Below are 20,072 nucleotides of genomic sequence, written 5' to 3' on the forward strand. Positions count from 1 at the left end.
ATAACAACCGACCGTCGGGGTAGCATTTGCTTGGCATTTCCGGGTATATCTCCACTGGTTGGGCCACGTTAACAATACTGTGTAATTGTCACGTTTGAAGGGACGAAATCGTGACAGCTTCACGTCTCCCATCATGGTAAATCGTCACATGTTCACGTCTTGCCGTGATACCGGGTTGTGCTGACCATGTCCATGCCTTTATGACAACAGTGTACCAATCTTCTGATGGCTACTTCCAGCAGGATAACTCACCGTGTCACAAAGCTCAAATATTCTCCAACTGGTTTCTTGAACATGACAATGAATTTTACTCAAATGTCACAGTCCAGTCATCAGATCCAAATCCTACAGTGCACCATTGGGATATGGTGAACGAGAGATTTGCGTCATGGATGTGCAGCCGACAAATCTGCAGCAACTGTGTGATGCGATCAGGTCAATATTGAGTGAAATCTCTGAGGAATGCTTCCAGTACCTTGTTTAATCTATGCCATGAAGACTTAACGCAGTTCTGAAAGCAGATGGGGGTCCAACCCATCCTAGCAAGGTGTACCTAATTAAGTGGCTCGTGAGTGTATTACTTAGCTCAATTTGTATTGTTAGTGTGTGTCTGTAGGAGTAAAGTCTAGACACATTCTTTGGATGTAAGCATTGGCTAATTAAACAGATCATGATTAAATGACATGATGATAATAAGGGTGATCACCAAAACCTTATACCAGGGGTGGGGAACCTCTGGCCCTCGAGGTAACTCGGATCTGAAGGTGACTGATAACTGCTAATGGCATTTACTTGAATACCAGACATAGTAAATGCAAAGCAGGATCATATAAAAAAAAAGGTAATAAACAAGCCATTTAATCGTAATACTCGTTTTAATACGTTGACATGCATACAACACAATAGACTTGTTAAGTCCTGTTCGTTGTCCTGTTTGTTGTCCTTATCACCGTCCTGTTAGTTTTCCTCATCACCGTCCTCATCACCGTCTTGTTCGTTGTCCTCATCACCGTCCTCATCACCGTCTTGTTCGTTGTCCTCACCACCGTCCTCATCACCGTCCTGTTCGTCGTCCTCATTACCGTCTTCAATGTCTTCCTCCATCATGAGAAAAGACGAGTCCGAGCCAATACAGCTGTAGGTGCTGGTGACTCTGCTCAGTTTCTGCTCCAGAAGATATTGATGGTGTAAAATACAGCAGTGCAGTCCCCTGTATCCCTCTTCTGTTATATCGCTTGGAGAAACTAAAATAAAAAGACAAAATGACAGTCTATGTAAGGCAACTTTTAGTTAGCATTGATGTTGGTTCCATATAAGCAATTTGAATGTTTAACTCCGAGGCTGTATATTAGCTAAAAAGATTTGTGATTCAGAAAAAATGCAATCATTACAGATGCTATTCAGTGATAGACATTTGACACTGGGAGGGGGGCAGTGGCAAATGTTATAAATCGGTATTTGTGGAACATACTTTGGTTTCTGATGTCGTCTTTTGTCTGATGAAGGAGGCGGTCCAGTTTGTCCAGTGCCTGCCTCAGATTTTGACAATGCTGGGTCATCTCCTTCACAATGATGACTTTCTCCTCTTCCATACGCCTGACCAGCATAACCTGGTCAAAAAGTCGCCTCTTTGTGCGCAGGTTCACCACTATAATGGAAAAAACACAAAATATAACAACCACAATGGTAAGGCTAATAAAACAAATAATATCAGTTTGTATTCAATCTTTTTAACTTAAATTGACCAAAACCTTAAAATCTGGTAAAAAAAAATTCAACCTCGCCGCTTGCTGAATTTTTTCAATTCTGTCTATGTTGGCAGAATTACATTCAGTATGTCTTGAGATTCAACATTAGTATGCAGGTCAGGGTGGTCAGGAAGGGTTTTACTGTTTCCATAGATATGCCTGTCCCAGTGAGACTAGACTATTAAGACTTGATAGGGCAACATCATACAGACCTTTCAATATAATTATTTTAAAATGATTTGTTGTGATCATGATGATTTGTGACACCTATGTTGATAGCTCTGTGTTACATTGGTGATTGTATTCTAGTACTTCAACTGAATTTATGGAATATCTAGGGCAAACAAAAACAAGTTGTTTCTTACCATCTCCTTGCGCCTCTCAGGGCAGAATGACATCCTCAGACAGACCGCATGCTGCTTCTGTGTCAATTTTCTCTGAACAGGCATCAATGGTGTTGTACTGCAGTATCCTCTCTCTGAGTTTCTTCTTGAGCTCTGTCAGTCTTCTCCGTTTGTGTTGCCTTGTTTGGTTGCTGTCTGTAAAGTAAAACAAAATACAAATAAACTAATATTAATAATACAAACAACAACAACAAGAAACAAATATTGTTTCTAGATAACGTAATAATAAATACCATTTTGTCGATAGAGGTCGTGTTTCTTTCTTTCTTCGGAGGGAATAAATAATTTCATCTATTTCTCTCTGGAGCTCCTCTTGGCTACTCTGGGCTCCATGTTTCTCTTGAAAACAGAAACAACAAGGTGTAATCATAAAACATGAAGCCAAATGTTTGGAAATATGGAACCAAATCTATACCACAGTGATCATATAACATACCAGTGGCTGCCCATTGCTTGACCTCCAACACCCACTGCTCCGTGTCCTCCAGGGAGATGTTCAGCTCTTGCTTGAGACTCTCAAGATTGTCCACTTCAGTTTGTGCTCTCTGTGTAGTCTGGTTAGAATGTTTAAAAGGAAAAAGTGAATATGCGTTCCAGTTGGTTGAGAAGGTTGTTTTTTACTGAATTCCTTTATGCACATTAACTGACCAGACAACAACATGAAATGCTAAACACCTTCTCTTCAAGGTTGGCAAGTATCACCTTAGTTTCCCTTTTTTTTCAAGATCAAGCAGGATTAACATTATTATTATTATTATTATTATTATTATTATTATTATTATTATTATTATTATTATTATCCAGAAATTCAGATGAATCAACCTATAGTGCTTTATTAAAAACAAACAGAACAGAGACTCTCTTGGCAGAACAGTGTGCCATGGCAGCACCATCATAATGAAATGATTGCAGAATACATTCAATTCAACAACATGTAGCTAAGGATGGTGTTAAATTACTACAACAACAAACTCGGATAGTCTTAATATACATTTTGAAATGCAGCATGGACGTCTTACTTTGACAAATCTCTTTGAGAGTGTCTTGTGGAGATTCTCCACCTTCCTGTGGTTCCATTGCATAGCCAGCACAGTTATCATATCTGCTCTAGCTGTAAACACAAAAACATGAAAATTCATATGAGCTTTACAATGTGGCACTACTTAAAACTATTTGTTTTCCTCTACCAACCTGATTTGGTCATGTATTTTGTTGTCAGAGCTGCCCTTGAGAGGAAGCTGTTAACCTGTTCCACTTCCTCGCCGACAGTATTTCCAGCACCTTCCTGGCTTCTGCCACCCCACTTCACCTGCTCAGAATCATAAACAATGAGATCTAGCTATTTAGTTCAATATTATAATTTCTTGTACTGTACATCTTTAGTTATCATCAGTGTCAGGAGCAATTTCAGAAAGTTAAAATGTTCTGATATTGAATTATGCTTTGAACTACAATGTCACAACTGCAGTTATTTGAAGCTCTATTCATTCATTATTTCTACAGTGCGGATATATTTACTAAAATAAACATAATGGGTTTTGGAAGCCTATCCTTGTGACAGTCTGTTTTGTAACAATTTTGTCAACATTTGTAACTATTACAATTATTCCACAGGCTTGAATAGAATATACTACATGATATTCTTATGTGCACTACAATTTCTAAAACATTTGAATCTAGTGACACAAATGTTTAACTTGCATACTGTACCTCGCATTTGCCTGTGTGGGCCTTGGCGTGCATTACAGAGAGAAAAGGTTTCATCTCTGTAAGTGGTTGGAGCTCAGGCAACTTTGCTGCCATCTTCTCCAAATAAGGCCAGTACCTGTAATGACAAAATCAATTAGCTTTTCCAGTTGCATGATGGCATAATAGTAAAAAGATAAACCAGGTCCTTAAAATTACCAGTACAATCCTTGTAACCAACATCAGCATTTATCCAAATGAATGTTTTTTTTGCTTTACATCTACTGGATGTGCAAGAATTAAATAGATAACACGTTTCCCACAAACACTTCCAATTTTGCAATAGTTATAACTACCTGCAGGCAACATCCATACAAAAGAATGTTGCATTCGCAACTTCAGCCAGCTCCTTCTGCAGGAACATTGGGTAGGCATATATTTCACCACGGTAGTGATTTAGGCCTTGTAGTAAGATGCCATGTCTGCACACAGCTATTTGCAGTCCTTCCTCATCCACCTTGGCCCTGGACTTGTGTGAGGTTTCTCTGCAAGCTGTGAATGTTGCCGGTCCACAAACATCACGACCACTTTTCTGAAATAGACACAATCTGTTACATTTAACCCTGTGCTAAGAAAAATAAATAAAGGGTTAAGGGATTGAATAGATTCTTACAATCGTCATCTGGCTCCTGATTTTGTCGACAAAGGCAGACACTTTACTGTCCTGGGCAATGAACAGTCCATCAAATAGAGACGGTTCATCTGTCCTGCGAAATTCGAGAAAGACATTGTAAGCAACATTATCATACATACATAAGTTTGATTGTGTCCTCTATTTAATGTGGCCAATTTGCTTTTGCCATAACATTTTCATAAATGTGGAAAAGGTCTTTGTGAATTTGATCTGTAATTCTGTGTAAAGTCTTTTGCCACCATTATTTAACATTAGTGAAAAGTTTACTGACTTCTTGTAAAAAGGTAAAAAGAAAAGTACATCCTTTATATTGATGGGCATGGAATAGGGCAGAGGAAGGCATAGAAAAAGGTTCCTGGGCAATTTAATACATTTTTCATGAAGCGATTATATCCAAAACTGGTTCTTAGCTCCAACATATCCAACTAACGTCAACCATTTAACATTTTAAAGTTGAGTTAACTTTACAGGCGTCATATATAATAATTTTTATGAATTGGATTTATATAATTATGTGTAATTTCAAACCAACTATTGTTTTCTGATGGTCTACAAACTTTGGAAAAAGAAATTGCAGAGTTGGGGAAAGTTAGACATTTCAGCAAAGACATTCAGCTTAGTCAATAAAACAACAACTAAAATGAGAATATGATTTCACTGACCCTCTGGACTTCTTGAAGCGATAATGCTTTCTATTGCCATCTACAGCAATAGCCAGCATGTCAGGTGTGCATGCTGGGCATTTAAAGGGCTCCATCAGGCATAGATCTTCTTGTCTGTAATTACAGAAGGCAAACTCCCGAAAGACTCTGTGGAAGATATCGCTACAGATTCTGCCTGTCTGGAAAAAAGAATGGTATTCATTTGGTTAATTAAAAGTTTGGTATTCAAAAATCTTGAAAACCACATTTTATTCTTACCCTTCCTGTGGAAAACGATCGATGTTCAAGCATTTTTATAAATACTTGCTGGGATAATGCTGGGCTGGCCAATTTCATTTGCTCGAATGATGTGAACACATCAAAGTTAAAAATAATTTTGCAGCTGTCGGTTGCTGGCCAGTATTTGTATCCCAGCAAGTCACCTATGCTCGGGGACCATTTGGCGGAACAAATTGGGCAGCACACAGAAGGCAGACGAACGTTGTATGGACCTGAGAAAAAATATAAATGTGCAATTTGACAGCTATCTATGCAATGTAGGACAAAAGTATAATAGTAATCCTGTATTTCTGCTTGATCGTCTTCTGGTGGCAACAAACCATTGATAGTCACCAACACGGTCTGCTTTCCTGGGATGATGGTGAAATCTTGGCTTGGACCACAGAAGCAGATTTGGGATGGCGGAGGAATTGGAAGCAGACACACTGCAGCAAAGACAATTTCAGAGATTCATATGCATGTTAGGACATGTTAGGAAATGTAGTCAATACAAATTGAGACATTTTAACTGTTAAAGCAAACTTCCGACATGGTGAAAATGATGCCGCTGTATATGTAGTGCACATTAGGAAACCATGGTAAGGGAATATGTAATACCTTATTTGAACCCACCTTGTTCACAGAGTCCATATTGGCCACTTTCATCCACAACCACTAAGGATGTGGGAGGAATAGGTCTGTAAAACCCATCAAACATGGCTTCCCTGTCATGGAAGACATGTTTACCATGGATAATAGGGTCACATGCCGGACAAAGAAAGGGAGTTCCTGGTGGAACACAGTCCAAGCACCGGACCACAGCATCAGCAGTTTTGCATTGGAGACAGGAACGTGTAGTGACAATCTCTGCAGCCAATTTCAAATTAAGGAGCTCTGGCATTGCAGCTCTGAATTTTTGTTCACGTTTCAACTGTCTTTGGGTCCATGTTGATGCAGTGGGTGTTTCTTCTGATGATGCAGGGACAGTGAGAGAACCCAACAGGTTTCTCAGTGTCTGAAGATGTTGATCTAAAATAACAAAATATAAAACAAATCATGGAATTTAGTTTAATTTAAAAAAGATATTCCATACATGGCTTTTCACTTTACAATGTATCATGAACAAAGCTATTACATACTACAAACAATTACCTACATTTCAAGTTGAAGGATAATTTAAGAATTCATTGTGCATACCAAGACTTGGGACCTGTAGAGGAATCTCATGTGTCTCCTCGACCTCTGGGGACTTCTGAGAGCTGGAAGGTTTAACTGCATAAAACAAAGTACGAATTTATGGGAAACATTATTGAGGACCGACCAACGACATTAAAACTTAATGAAACACTAGAACTAGATTATATTTTACAGACCAGATCGATTCTTATTCCAATGTTGGGCTATAATGTTCCCATCCAGGTCCCTCTTCCTCCAGGAAACATTTGATCCTTGCGTTATTTTCTTTGGTATCTTCTGTATCTTCGGTTTCTTTGGTTTCTTTGGTATCTTAATATATAAATATATAAAAGAGATTATATATTTCCCTTAATTGTTGCACACACATCTTTGTAATGTGTGTGTCTGTTATCATTTGAGTAAATGTTATAATACATTTTTGGATAATGTTGTACTTGCCTTATTTGCCAACTCATCTGCGAGGGCATTCCCTATCTCTAGCCATTCATTCAGTTGCTTGGATGCCATTTTTAAGTGAGGATAAAAAGGGCAACAACAAACAAAGGATGAACTGACATACAGGGAGGGAGAAAAACAAAACAAAAGACAAGAAAACGAGAGGGGTGAAAGAGAGTAGGAAGAGGAATATGGCTCTGAAAAGAACCGTTGATTTTTTTATGATAATAGGCTACTTCATATAATTGAATTGATAGATGACCTGAAAAAAACCAAACAGATGAACTCAGATTAGCTGTGCTACCATGTAATTTAATTGTTGCTTCATAAATAAGCATTCGCCAAAATAAAACTACAGGCACCAAAATCAATCAAGTCCCAGGTAAATCAGTAATTACAGGGAAATATATTTCTCTTTTTAACTAGATGTGATGCTTTCACAAAACTTAAGTTGAATTAGCGAATGTTTAAAGTAGTAAAACAACTATGACCTGATGATATTCAAGTGTTGAACTTACCCTAACTATCATTAATGCAACATGTTAGGTGACATTTCGAAGAAAGAAAAAGTGTGTGCATTATAAAAAGCGCCATGTAAATGTCAACTATTATTATTATTATTATTAAAGTGCCATTTCCTTTCGCATTGTTTACGTTCATATCATGTCCTGGTCTGGTAAGCTGAATATACATACTTTTGCCATTGTTATGTGTTATGTCACGTGCTACCAAGGGTTTTGTTTTTAGGCAAGATTTTAGCTCCTTTTGTGCGAAGGAGAAAACTCTCCCTACAACTTGTTGTAGACGAACCTTCTTATATTGCAATACATATCCGTTAGCGCATATAAGCTAAGCGCTAAGCGCTAACCTTTACAGCCATGCTATTGCTAACAACATGCATTCGCCTATACTGCCTATGCCACGGGCCAGCCCTAAAACGTAAAACTGAAATATCGTGGTTAAACATGCTTAGTAGAAAAACGACAGGATTAATTAAAAGCGTAAACAAATCAAATGAAATACAGAAATCAGATTTACCACTTGTAAAGCTCTGACGCTCTTTAACAATCCTTCTTCTTCTTCATCTTCTTCTTCATCTTCATCTTCTTGGCTCGTCGCACTTTTATTGATGCGCAAGGTTAAAGTTCACGGGATTACGATCGTGACAAAACGTGACAAAAGGTTGTAATAAACTGCTGCTAGAAATGAATAATGGGAAAGCTACGTGGCTATGGGTCGTAATATCGTGATCAACACTGCTTAAACAATCGACCTATTTGGTCGTTTTTTGTAGGAGGACAGGCTGCCATGAACTAAGTGTCCTGTGTTAAATATGTTCTTTATTCTCGCGTCCAGGAGAGAAGCTTTAAAATGAGACTAAATGGAGTCTCTGAAAAGATTCAAATGGGATACTTTAATTAAAAAAGGCGCGGTAGTGTTACAGACAGAATATTGTTCCGTCAGACAAACAGCTGTGATCTGGTTCTCCTGAGCAAGAAGACAGCGGATCTCTCCCCCGGCGCTGCTATATATATCCTCTGCTGGCTCCTCCCCGCCAGCCGGCTCACCTCGTCTCCAATGTCCGTTATTGCATTTAAACAGAGGATAGGTTCTTTTCACATTCAATATATGCTTAACACGCCGTTTCTCCTCATATTCTCTTTCATCACTTTTCATTTAACACATTCTAAACGCTGTAATCAATACTCTAAACAATACTTCTCGGCTCGTTTGGTTGCCGGTCATTCCGGATGTTGTCACATGCTACTCTCGTCTGTAAACAATAATGTATTCAAATAAACTGTACTTTCATTTAATATTCAACATGGTAGTATCTCGACATCTATCGTTGTAGTGTTAAATCAGTAGGTTTCGGTTTTCACCACACCAAGTCATTTCGCTCCTCAATTCACCTCTTTAGGAAATCGTATATTAGCCACATGCTACATGCTAACCGGAGATGTAGGATTTTCAGAATAAAAGCTTAACTGCTTGTGCACAAGAATTTCTGGTTTTTCAGTATAAAAGAGCGTTTAAACTGACGGTATGTTTAAGCTACATTATACCATCAAAACATTGATTTTAATTTCTAACAGTCCCTCCTTACACACCTAAAAGGTGTGTATAATACTGAAATCAATGAGTTCTTCATCTGAACTTTGCATATTACATATCTCATATTAACAAACATACAATCAAATGGAATGGTTTCACAGCCGGCTTTACAAAAATACAAAATAAATTCTTGTCTGTGTTCAAACATAAAAGTTTTCCCTTGTGTATAACTTCTAGTGTTTACATTCAATATCATTCTTCAAAATAGCAGCAATGGCTTGGTATCAGAACATTTCTTCCTCCCTCCTTTCACAGAAACCGTTCTCATACCACGCTCAGTGTTAAGGCACTTGTTTTTACAAAGTGAAAAGAAACAAACCATTTTAGAATAGCAATGATTGATACAACATGAAATCTACCATATTAGAATAGTATAAAATAATAATGTCAAATACAATGGACTATCTTAGAATAGTGTAAAATTAATTGGAATAATAAAAGTATACTATCTTGGAATAGTATGAAGTAAATTGAAATGGATTCACTCCATTTTAATTTTGCTCACTTCTTCACATGATTTCATCATTTAAAGAATCACATCGGCTGGACATTCATTGATCAATCTCATCTCCGAACATCCATATCATTTAAACTAACTCATCATTGTCATCCACATCTGTATACGGGGTGGGTCGTCTTGTTCTGCTAGCATTTGTAACTGTCTCCTCCTGAGAAATTTACCCTCCCTCCTTTCATACCATTTAAGGTATGAAAGTAATATGTTCTCTAGAAGGGGCCGTTGTGCGTTCTACTCTGGGGTACGGCATTCTAGACAGTCATTTCTGGGAGAAGATTTTGGTCAGTTACAACAGTTGTAGAGTTTCATCACTTAAAAGTTCCTACTCAGTACCTTTGGGTGGTCTGTTCTAATGCAGTGATAAAGTCCCTGAAATGGTGTGAAAACCGGTGGAATATCAATAACTCATTATACCAATTTATTTTCAATTATGGTCTACTTAAATAACTATGCTAACCCCTTTTACAGTGTGTGGAACCTTGGGTGCCCGAGCATGTGATAATTACTCCCTCCTTTAACAAGGATTTTAAAAACAGAAGTCATTTCATTAATGGTTTGTAGTTTAATTCAGGAATTTACACCTATGGCAGATATGTTTCTCCTTTAAATAACATCTCTAAATGTCAGGTCATCTGGTGAATGGATGACCTTTAGGAGCTGGTGGCGCTTGTCTTTTAAAACTCATACTCTGGTGCCGTGCGCTCCCTCTGAAGCTGCAAGTAAGATTTAAAACATCTGCAGGGTGGGTTGAGCGACCCCTTCTCCCTAAACGATGTTTGTTGTAACAAATATGTACCATCACAATGAGTGATCCAAGGCCCCGCATGTATTACTCCCAACTACATTAGTTTTTTTTTTAAATTAAACTTTGCTTTCGCTCTTTGCCCAGTGTCATTTTAAAACTCTACATCTTGGACGAAAAACAAATGTTATTTCCACCTTAATCTTCCCTCCTGAGGTAATAACCATGCTACAATGGAGAAATCAATACTCTAGATTGGAACACCATCTTTGGCTTGGTACTAGCTCTACCTTTAACATTTTCCATACAAATAAAGATTTGTCTGCTTTTATAGAGTGGTTACTAAAACCATTCCTTTAAACTGTAGGTCTATACTGTAACAAGTTCAATCTTCCCCAAATTCACACATGAATAAAAAATCTCTTAAAGAATAATTTGTTCATATGATGAAAAGATTGAATAATATGTTCTACCCTCAGTGTGTTTTTAGGGTTATTTAATAGTTTCCTCTTTTTTCTTTATAAATTCACCAATTTATTAATTCATGGCTGATAAATCTTTTTCTTTACGTATTTCTCGTTGGTGAATAAGTGTGTTTATGTGTAAACTCACTCACTCCCGTTTTCCTTCTCTCCCCCTCTGGTTGTCAAGCCACGACCCCCTCACATTCTGCCGGACCATGCCAACTCCTCCGTTCTTTCCTCTCCTCCGTCCACCTTCTCCTCAGTCCATCTGCTCTTGGATCCTTCCGCTGTAACTCTCTTCAGTGTCCCATCTGCTTTGCTTTTCATCTCCTCCTTTACAGTCTCTACTTTGTTGCATGGAGGGCGTATTCCGCTCTCATGTCCCACACTCTGCTCTTGTGCCCAAATCTTGTGGCTCAGCTTGGAACTTCATGTCCTGTGGGGGACCGATGAGAGTGTGCCTTTTTATGTCACCTGGTTTTGGTTCTTGGTGCCTCAGGTGGAGATAGTTCTGGATGCAACGTTGGAGTTGTTGGTTCAGCTCTGGTTCTCTGTCTGTTCTATGGAGGAGGAGGAGTCTTCCGTGGTGAGGTCTTTTGTCTGCTTGGACGATGGGGTCGTAGCGGTCTGACAGGCGGAGAGAGAGAGAGAGAGAGAGATCTCGGGAGGCATTACGTATAGTTAAATTCTAACACACTGAGGTAAAATAAATCCAACCTTTTCCACTCTATTTTCCTAATCTTACTATCCATCTTAGTTGTTAAATGCCATCTAAACACAATTCATGTCTACTAATAATTTTACCATATCCCTAAACATTGCCTTCACCCACTGTAACATGTTTATTCCAATTAACTCTTTCAGGAAACCATTTTCTTAAATACCTAGATGTTTCAAGCACCACATATTTCACACACTATAAAAGAACGTCTCCATATTTTCTCCATCACTTTAAATCTCACTGTTATTTAGAACCGTAGTAACTTTTGTGACTGGACATATCTGCAATGTCGCCACTATCTGCTGGGGAATCTTGTTCATAGAGTTTGTACGTACAAAGCTGTACTTGTGGGTTAGTAGCCTGTGTCTAACAATCATTTTCAATAATTGTGCTCAGGTCACCGATCGGTTGTTCATAGCTTAACAGGGGGTGTTTCTGGTACAGACTAAAACATGGATCCAGTGTATTTAGAGATTCCCCTAATCTGTAAATCCCCATCACTTACATATCCCAATCACTTAAACCCATCTCATCATTTGATACAAGAACTGCATATAAGGGGGTGAATCATCTTGATTATAACCGCCTCTTGTTTGGGACCGAGTATTTCTAACTCCTCCTCTTGTTGCTCAGCTGATCTTTTGGCTCTGGGGATAAGTGAAAGTCTCTGAAACACAGCTGGAGTCTTGTTAGTGATGTGGGCATTCTATGAGTGAACTAATGGATCCATGTCTTACATAATATTGTACTCCCCTTCCAACCAGAAAGGTGCCAAGTGTAATGAGCACAATCAACAATGCTATTCTGACTCTTATCCCTAGGGGACCCCACAATTGGTTTGGCTTTGTTCTCATCATCTCTATTTTAAACCTGGTTGTGTCCGTTACAGAATTTAAATAATGAGTACAAAAATAACATAACAAATTGGACTCTTTTTACAGATGTAAAACAAAAATAGGTATTCACATTAATGTACAATCTATAAAAATCTATAGACAATTTGTCTTTTGAGCTGTTTCTATCTTTATCTTATTTCTATTTATTGTTTTGTTCCAGCTCTGTTAAATCAGTCCTAACTCCCAATAATGTTCTGGAAGTTGCCAGTGAAGGGTGACAATGTGTGAGGTGGTGTCAATTTGCTCCTTTTTCTTTACCTTTAAACCGGAGCGCGTGTGAAGTTTGTTACAACCTTTCACGCTTCCGTCCACCGGGGATCAGCCCACTGTCTTTTGTGAACTTTCACCCTCACCCAATCACCTGGCCGAACAGGAGTCTCTTCTGGTGTCTCGTCTGGTATCTCTGTAGTTTTCCTAGCCTGCTGTGTAGACAAAACTTGCATAATATTACTCAGAGTTCTGACATATTCATCCACTTCTATTTGTCTAATATCTCAAACTGGACCACTCCCTCCTTGGAGAAGGCCCGAGCTTCGGCATACCTCTTGTTGACTACATGTTATTATTTATTAACTACAACGTCACTGAAATCAACATCTCTGTATAATCATGACACTCCCTCCTTTGAGCATAAAATGCTCAATTAATATTGCAATGATTACCCTATTCTGAACAGGACATGTAAAACCCATAACGTTGCATTAAAGAAATATAACTTCTCCGTGTACCCACAAGGGGTACAAAAATATCGTATGATTTATGGTTTTCTGATGGTATAAATGCATATTCACTATAAAAAAAATCAGCAATTAGCACTTCTAATAGTTTACTTGTTTCAATAATGGCTTTTGTCATGGTATTATGCATCATCGTTGCTGCGAAAAACAATACCCCTGGTGTCGCTAATGCGTCTCAATAATTCTAGGATTAGAGGATTGGTTGACACTGCTGAACTAACATATGATAAAATAATATTTCTCCAAACTGGAGGGAAAATATGAACTATTCTCTCAGAGAGTGACCTGCATGAAGGGCTGGTGCCCCTCACTCAAATGAGATATTGCCTTACACACAACACTATAAATCAGTAAAGTTACTCAAGAATAAATAAAGACTGATTCTTGAAACTGTTGTAAAAACCCTACAACTTCTTCATCCAAGCTCTCAATCAGTGTTATGTTATTTAATCTGCAGCTCACGCCTTAAAACAGATACTTCAGACCGATTATAAAATTGTGTTTATGAGAAAAATGTAATCTGACTCCATAAATCACATAATTGTTTGATTAAAAACTGCACTTCTGGCTAACAATAAATGAAGTTCCCCTTTAAACACAGCCCCGGTCTTTTGTCGGGGTCCATTTATGTACTGGCTGGAAAATGTTGGGCCAGTCTCCGTCGCTCCGTCACTGTTCTCCCGTTAACAGTCACTCTAGTTCAGCTGGGTTCTTGTTGACTTCTTCACTGGTTTGAGACAAGCGACCCTATCGGACACCTCCCTTTGTCTTTCGGCAATAATGTCATTATGGGCTTCAACTGCCTTTTGTCTCTTTTCAATAATGTTATTGTGGGCTTCATCTGCTTTTCGTCTCTCTTCCATTCCTCTGTTGAGCTGCTCTTCCATTCTTCTGTTGAGTTCCTTTTCCATTCTTCTGCCGAGTTCTTCTATTCTTCTGTTGGATTCTTCCTCTCTTCTGCAGAGTTCTGCTTCCATTCTTCTGCTGAGTTCTTCCATTCTTCTGTTGGTCTCCTCTTCCATTCTTCTGCTGAGTTCTACCACATGTAAGCTGTTTGTCAATCCTTGGCTGGCATCTTCCAGATGGAATACCAGACTTGCAACCATAGCTTTTCTTTTTTCAGCTCTGTTCATAGCAATGTTTTCAGGTCCATACCAAGAGGGTTGTCCGGCTTTGATCCATGCTTGTTGTTCTCGCAGGTATTCTCCATTTTCATGGTCAATTACTGCTTTTCTATGGGCTTTCGTTGGTGCTGGTTGATCATCAGCTGGATACAGTCCTCTTGTTTGCCATTGTTCCAACAGTTTCTCCATGTGGTTCCATGTTTTTTGTCTAAGATTTGGAGCTGTTATGGCATCTGATCTGATTTTTACCCTTTCCTTGATATCTGCAGTTGAGCCTGGCCCTGCGTCTAGTCTCAACTTAGTTTGTTTTGGTGACATGTTCTCTAATTATGTATTAACCTATCAAAGATGAAGCACTAATCTTCTGACTAGCACCTTCGTTGCTGTTCGTCCGAACTTTAAAAATTTTTTTTTTTTTTTTTGCTCAAAGTTTTATTATTTTTAACCAAATCACAATGTTATGGTGTTTCCGCTATTTGGGTAATAATTCTGTACTACCACCAGAGTGCGCTATTTTAAATTCCAGCTTAATCCACTAGGGAATAGCTGTTTCAAAACTGACTCGTTTTTAACACAGGAGAAACTTAGTTTCCTCAAAAATATCTTTAAAATAGGAATTTACACTATGGTTAAACAACACAACACATAACCGCCAAAACACATTTGCAAAGAAGAATATTCACAATGTTATGGTGTTTCCGCTATTTGGGTAATAATTCTGTACTACCACCAGAGTGCGCTATTTTAAATTCCAGCTTAATCCACTAGGGAATAGCTGTTTCAAAACTGACTCGTTTTTAACAAAGGAGAAACTTAGTTTCCTCAAAAATATCTTTAAAATAGGAATTTACACTATGGTTAAACAACAGAGCACATAAGCGCCAAAACACATTTGCAAAGAAGAATATTCACAAAACCGCCAATACACATTTACCAGCAGAAGTACTTCCAATAGTTCTAACTCTAACAAGAAGTATGATGTTCTTTAGAAGATGGAATGCCTACCCTCAGTGTGTTAAAGCAAACAGAGTACTTCAATTAGCATTTCATGAAATGGTGACTGCCGTGTGGCTCACCGTGAACATGAGGTCAAGACAAGATGGCAACTGGTTTTCCAACCTTTGACCTGAAGAACAAAGGGATTTGAGAAAAAACCTGGAGTTGAAATTGGTGAGGTGATATTTTGTCTAGTAAATTCAACACACAACACTGTAGTTTAAAATAACATTTCTATTTAGTTTACAATGATAAATGGGCCTCATACCCTTACGTCATAGCCCTCTACCCATGTACGTAAATGTTTTGACTTTAAGAGCCAGTATGGTCATTTCTTCTGTTTAAACACGCTATTTATGGGACAAATAGGACGCTAAGCAAACACAATTAGAAGAATATCGTCTATCTAACGCACGAATGTCGCACTTCCTGCCGTAATCCACAACGCAATGTCTTGAAAAACAGAATGGTGTAACCACTGAGAGCTTCAAACTACTCAGGCCTTTCCCTTGAAATAGGACTTTTTTAAAACAGCCTCACGCTGTTGTTACACAAAACACTCACTCCAATAACCTTAGCTTCAAACTTTGGCTGTGTCTTTGCCTCAAGCAGTCCCGACTGCTTAATGGCCTAAAACCATTCACGTAAAACGTAAAACGCCACAAAAGACACATATAGTGATTGGCCTCTAGCCGACATGTACTAACAGACAAACGAATAGCATGCAGGGTTAAATAGAAAAAAAGAAATTGAACTCACCCTGCCTGTAACAAAGCAACGCCACGTGGTAATGCTACCAATATTTATCAATTTAGGCTTGTTTTAACTTAAATTGCACAGCTATTTTCAGGATCCGCTGGCCGCCGTCAAACACACAGAACTAACATTGTCCTACATTAACTCTTGAAGAATTCGATATAACAGGTTTCTCCATACCTAGTTGATTTGAGCTCTCTGTGTGCTGAACGGATGCCAGCGGGTCCAGCAAGCAGCCTGCTGTAGTCTCTCCCGGTTTTGCGAGATCCTGGGCTGGCTCGCCAATTGTTAAATATGTTCTTTATTCTCGCGTCCAGGAGAGAAGCTTTAAAATGAGACTAAATGGAGTCTCTGAAAAGATTCAAATGGGATACTTTAATTAAAAAAGGCGCGGTAGTGTTACAGACAGAATATTGTTCCGTCAGACAAACAGCTGTGATCTGGTTCTCCTGAGCAAGAAGACAGCGGATCTCTCCCCCGGCGCTGCTATATATATCCTCTGCTGGCTCCTCCCCGCCAGCCGGCTCACCTCGTCTCCAATGTCCGTTATTGCATTTAAACAGAGGATAGGTTCTTTTCACATTCAATATATGCTTAACACGCCGTTTCTCCTCATATTCTCTTTCATCACTTTTCATTTAACACATTCTAAACGCTGTAATCAATACTCTAAACAATACTTCTTGGCTCGTTTGGTTGCCGGTCATTCCGGATGTTGTCACATGCTACTCTCGTCTGTAAACAATAATGTATTCAAATAAACTGTACTTTCATTTAATATTCAACATGGTAGTATCTCGACATCTATCGTTGTAGTGTTAAATCAGTAGGTTTCGGTTTTCACCACACCAAGTCATTTCGCTCCTCAATTCACCTCTTTAGGAAATCGTATATTAGCCACATGCTACATGCTAACCGGAGATGTAGGATTTTCAGAATAAAAGCTTAACTGCTTGTGCACAAGAATTTCTGGTTTTTCAGTATAAAAGAGCGTTTAAACTGACGGTATGTTTAAGCTACATTATACCATCAAAACATTGATTTTAATTTCTAACACCTGTCACTGGAGCTTCAAGCTCATTCTATAACTCTCCTCAGAGCAGAGCATCTGCTGAAACGCTCATTCAGAGTGATACAGTCTTTCAAAGAGAGTCCAGGTGAAAAATACTGTGAGGCTTTAGAGGCAAAAGAGGCTGGGGAGTATCGCTCTATAGCTCTAGTAGGAAATGCAAAGCTGAAGTCAATCAATCCAGGCCAGTTCTTACAAAGCCTTGTGAACAATCTTGAGCAACGCTTGTCTTTCGAAGATGCGGTCATCAAGGACTTCAGCATCCTTGATCAGAGTAAATGGCCATCAAACCCCAGCATTCGCCATGGTGAAGACCAGGTTAAGCGACTGTGCAAGCGATTTCACTTGTGCACAGACCAAGCACTGAATGGGATGCGAGACCTACTGGAAGAGCCCAATAGTGAGCCCAAGGACCTAAAACCACTCATGAACTGTATGAAGACATTCCCTGTCAGCACAGCAGAGTGTGAGAGGAACTTTAGCCTTATGAACAATATAAGCTCAGACAAAAGGGCTGTACTACTGATCTCAAACATATCAAACTTGATGATGATTAATATCAACGGCCCCCCTACTTCTATGTTTGATCCTCAAAAGTATATGAGGACCTGGTTGAAGAGACACCGTGCTGCCACTTCTATGCGTTCAAGGCAATGCGGTGTGAAAACTCCTGCAGAAAGCAAGTCTGTCTGGAAAATACTGTAATATGAGCACTTACTTAGAAACCCAGCACTGGGTTGAGAGAGTCACTTTGGTTTTCATGGATATGTTGTAAAATGTATATATTTTTGTTCATTGTTAACTATATATTGTTGTTTTGTAACATATCGTTTTGAATTTATTGTTGAATTATTTGAATGATGATATTCAATATTTGTGGTGATATTTATTTATATATATATATACACTATATTGCCAAAAGTATTGGGTCACCTGCCTTGATGTGCATATGAACTTAAGTGACATCCCATTCTTAATCCATAGGGTTTCATATGACGTCGGTCCACCCTTTGCATCTATAACAGCTTCAACTCTTATGGGAAGGCTTTCCACCAGGTTTAGGAGTGTGTTTATGGAAATATTTGACCATTCTTCCAGAAGCGGCAACTGAAGTTGGATGAAGAGACTGGCTCTCAGGCTGTGCTCCTAATTCATCCCAAGGGTGTTCTATTGGTTTGAGGTCAGGACTCTGTGCAGGCCAGTCAAGTTCATCCACACCAAACTCTGTCATCCATGTCTTTATGGACCTTGCTTTGTGCACTGGTGCACGGTCATGTTGGAACATGAAGGGGCCATTCCCAAACTGTTTTCAAAGTTGGGAGTATGGAATTGTCCAAAATCTCTTGGTTAAATTACCTCACAAATGCGCTTCTGGAAGAATGGTAAAAAATTCCCATAAACACACTCCTAAACCTTGTAGAACGCTCTGCTTATTTATATAACAAATAATTCACTCATGAGAAGGAACGACAGATGTCCCGTAATGTAGTGGAGTAAAAGTAAGATATTTTACTTTGAAATGTAGTGGAGTAAAAGTAAAAAGTCCCCCAAAATGGAAATACTTAAGTAAAGTACAGATACTTCAAAAAAGTACTTAAGTACAGTAACGAATTACATTTACTTTGTTACTGTCCACCACTGTGTGTAAGTAATACTGAGTAACTATACTGGGTTAATATTTTTGGGGTGAACTAAATAGAGTATGTCACTATAAAACAGGGCGATAATCCTTTGCACTATGGGCTGCTTAAAAAAAATTGCAAAACTAAGAGTATACCCACTTCTCCAGGGACCACTACACCACTGCACCACATCCACACAAACAACACAGACAGGGGGAAACAAACACAAAGTAGACGGCTGGAGCAGTACAGCCACCACAGCGTTACCTAATGCAACTCCACACTAGTCTTACGGTGCTGTGTACCGGAGGGGAGAGAGAGAGAGCAGCGAAGGGGGGGAGAGAGATGTAATACGGTTTCCTGCTAAAGCTGTGGAGAGTATGTGCTGCAGGGAGGTGGATGCACAACGCACCCAGGAACGAAAGCTAGCTCCGGTCCTTTTCCCGTGAGGGAAACTGTGGACTCGATGTCCTGAAAGGCTGGAGTTTGTGCAACCTGCAGCTCACCATGATTACAAATGGTGAAATGCAATGTAAAATTACCGAAAAAATACCAGCTGACTAAATCACAACCGCTCAAACCAACTACAAACTACTACCGCGGATTGAGCAGAGAACGAGTCCGAGAAAGTTGCTCCCCCATGTGACGTAATATGACGTGTTTGACGTAAAAAAAAAAGCTGTTTTTAGTAGCAGAGCTCAAAACGGCTCCTTTTCCTCTGAATTCCTGCCCTTATGTCTTGTAAAACATATCAAATCTTGCATTAACATTTTTAATTGTAATTTTCAGGCAAGGTTGAGCATAAATGTAGTAAAAAAAAAACCTGGAAGTTGCTCTTTAAACTAATGCTGTCAAAATTATCGCGTTATAATTTTTTTTAATTAATTGCATTAAATATATTTAACGCATTTAACGCATGTGAAGAATGGCCCGCCCCATACATCCCACCAGTGGCAGCGCCAGGGTATGGCTGGGGTAGGCTACACCCATACCAAGAAATGGCTTAGCCCCACGATGAAAAATGATGTTAAAGTAAGCAAAATAAAGTCTGCCAACTCGCGCCGAGAATTGCAGAGACAGCAGTTATTAAGATTGATTTCAGTAGCCCCTTGTCTGGAAATACCGAAGACCAGAAACGGTTTTGAAAACTTTTGTCACGTAGTGATCGTCTTCTCAATAGAACATCTTTGATAATGTCTTCTGGCCAATCAGAATCAAGATAACGGCGT

At 39.0% G+C, this 20,072-nt stretch overlaps 1 protein-coding gene across 2 annotated transcripts; it reads right to left on the reverse strand.

Annotated features, from left to right (window-relative positions):
• Positions 1-862: 862 nt before the first annotated feature.
• LOC307029481 (uncharacterized protein) lies at positions 863-17,223 on the reverse strand. Of its 2 annotated transcripts, none has more exons than XM_079665556.1 (18): positions 8,123-17,223; positions 7,088-7,199; positions 6,826-6,958; positions 6,650-6,724; positions 6,086-6,481; positions 5,794-5,898; positions 5,453-5,685; positions 5,195-5,373; positions 4,512-4,605; positions 4,195-4,430; positions 3,863-3,977; positions 3,344-3,461; positions 3,172-3,263; positions 2,589-2,706; positions 2,386-2,491; positions 2,114-2,287; positions 1,472-1,648; positions 863-1,244 (listed from the first exon to the last, which is right to left on the reverse strand). In XM_079665556.1, coding segments are annotated over exons 2-16 (2,070 nt in total). In that variant the 5' UTR covers positions 7,157-7,199; positions 8,123-17,223; the 3' UTR covers positions 863-1,244; positions 1,472-1,648; positions 2,114-2,286. The 2 variants fall into 2 exon arrangements, with proteins under 2 accessions (XP_079521682.1, XP_079521683.1); XM_079665557.1 differs by having other exon boundaries at positions 863-1,270.
• Between the last annotated feature and the right edge of the window lie 2,849 nt (positions 17,224-20,072).

This window comes from Notothenia rossii, assembly GCF_949606895.1.
Source record: "Notothenia rossii genome assembly, chromosome: 2".
Classification (NCBI taxonomy): Eukaryota; Metazoa; Chordata; class Actinopteri; order Perciformes; family Nototheniidae; genus Notothenia; species Notothenia rossii.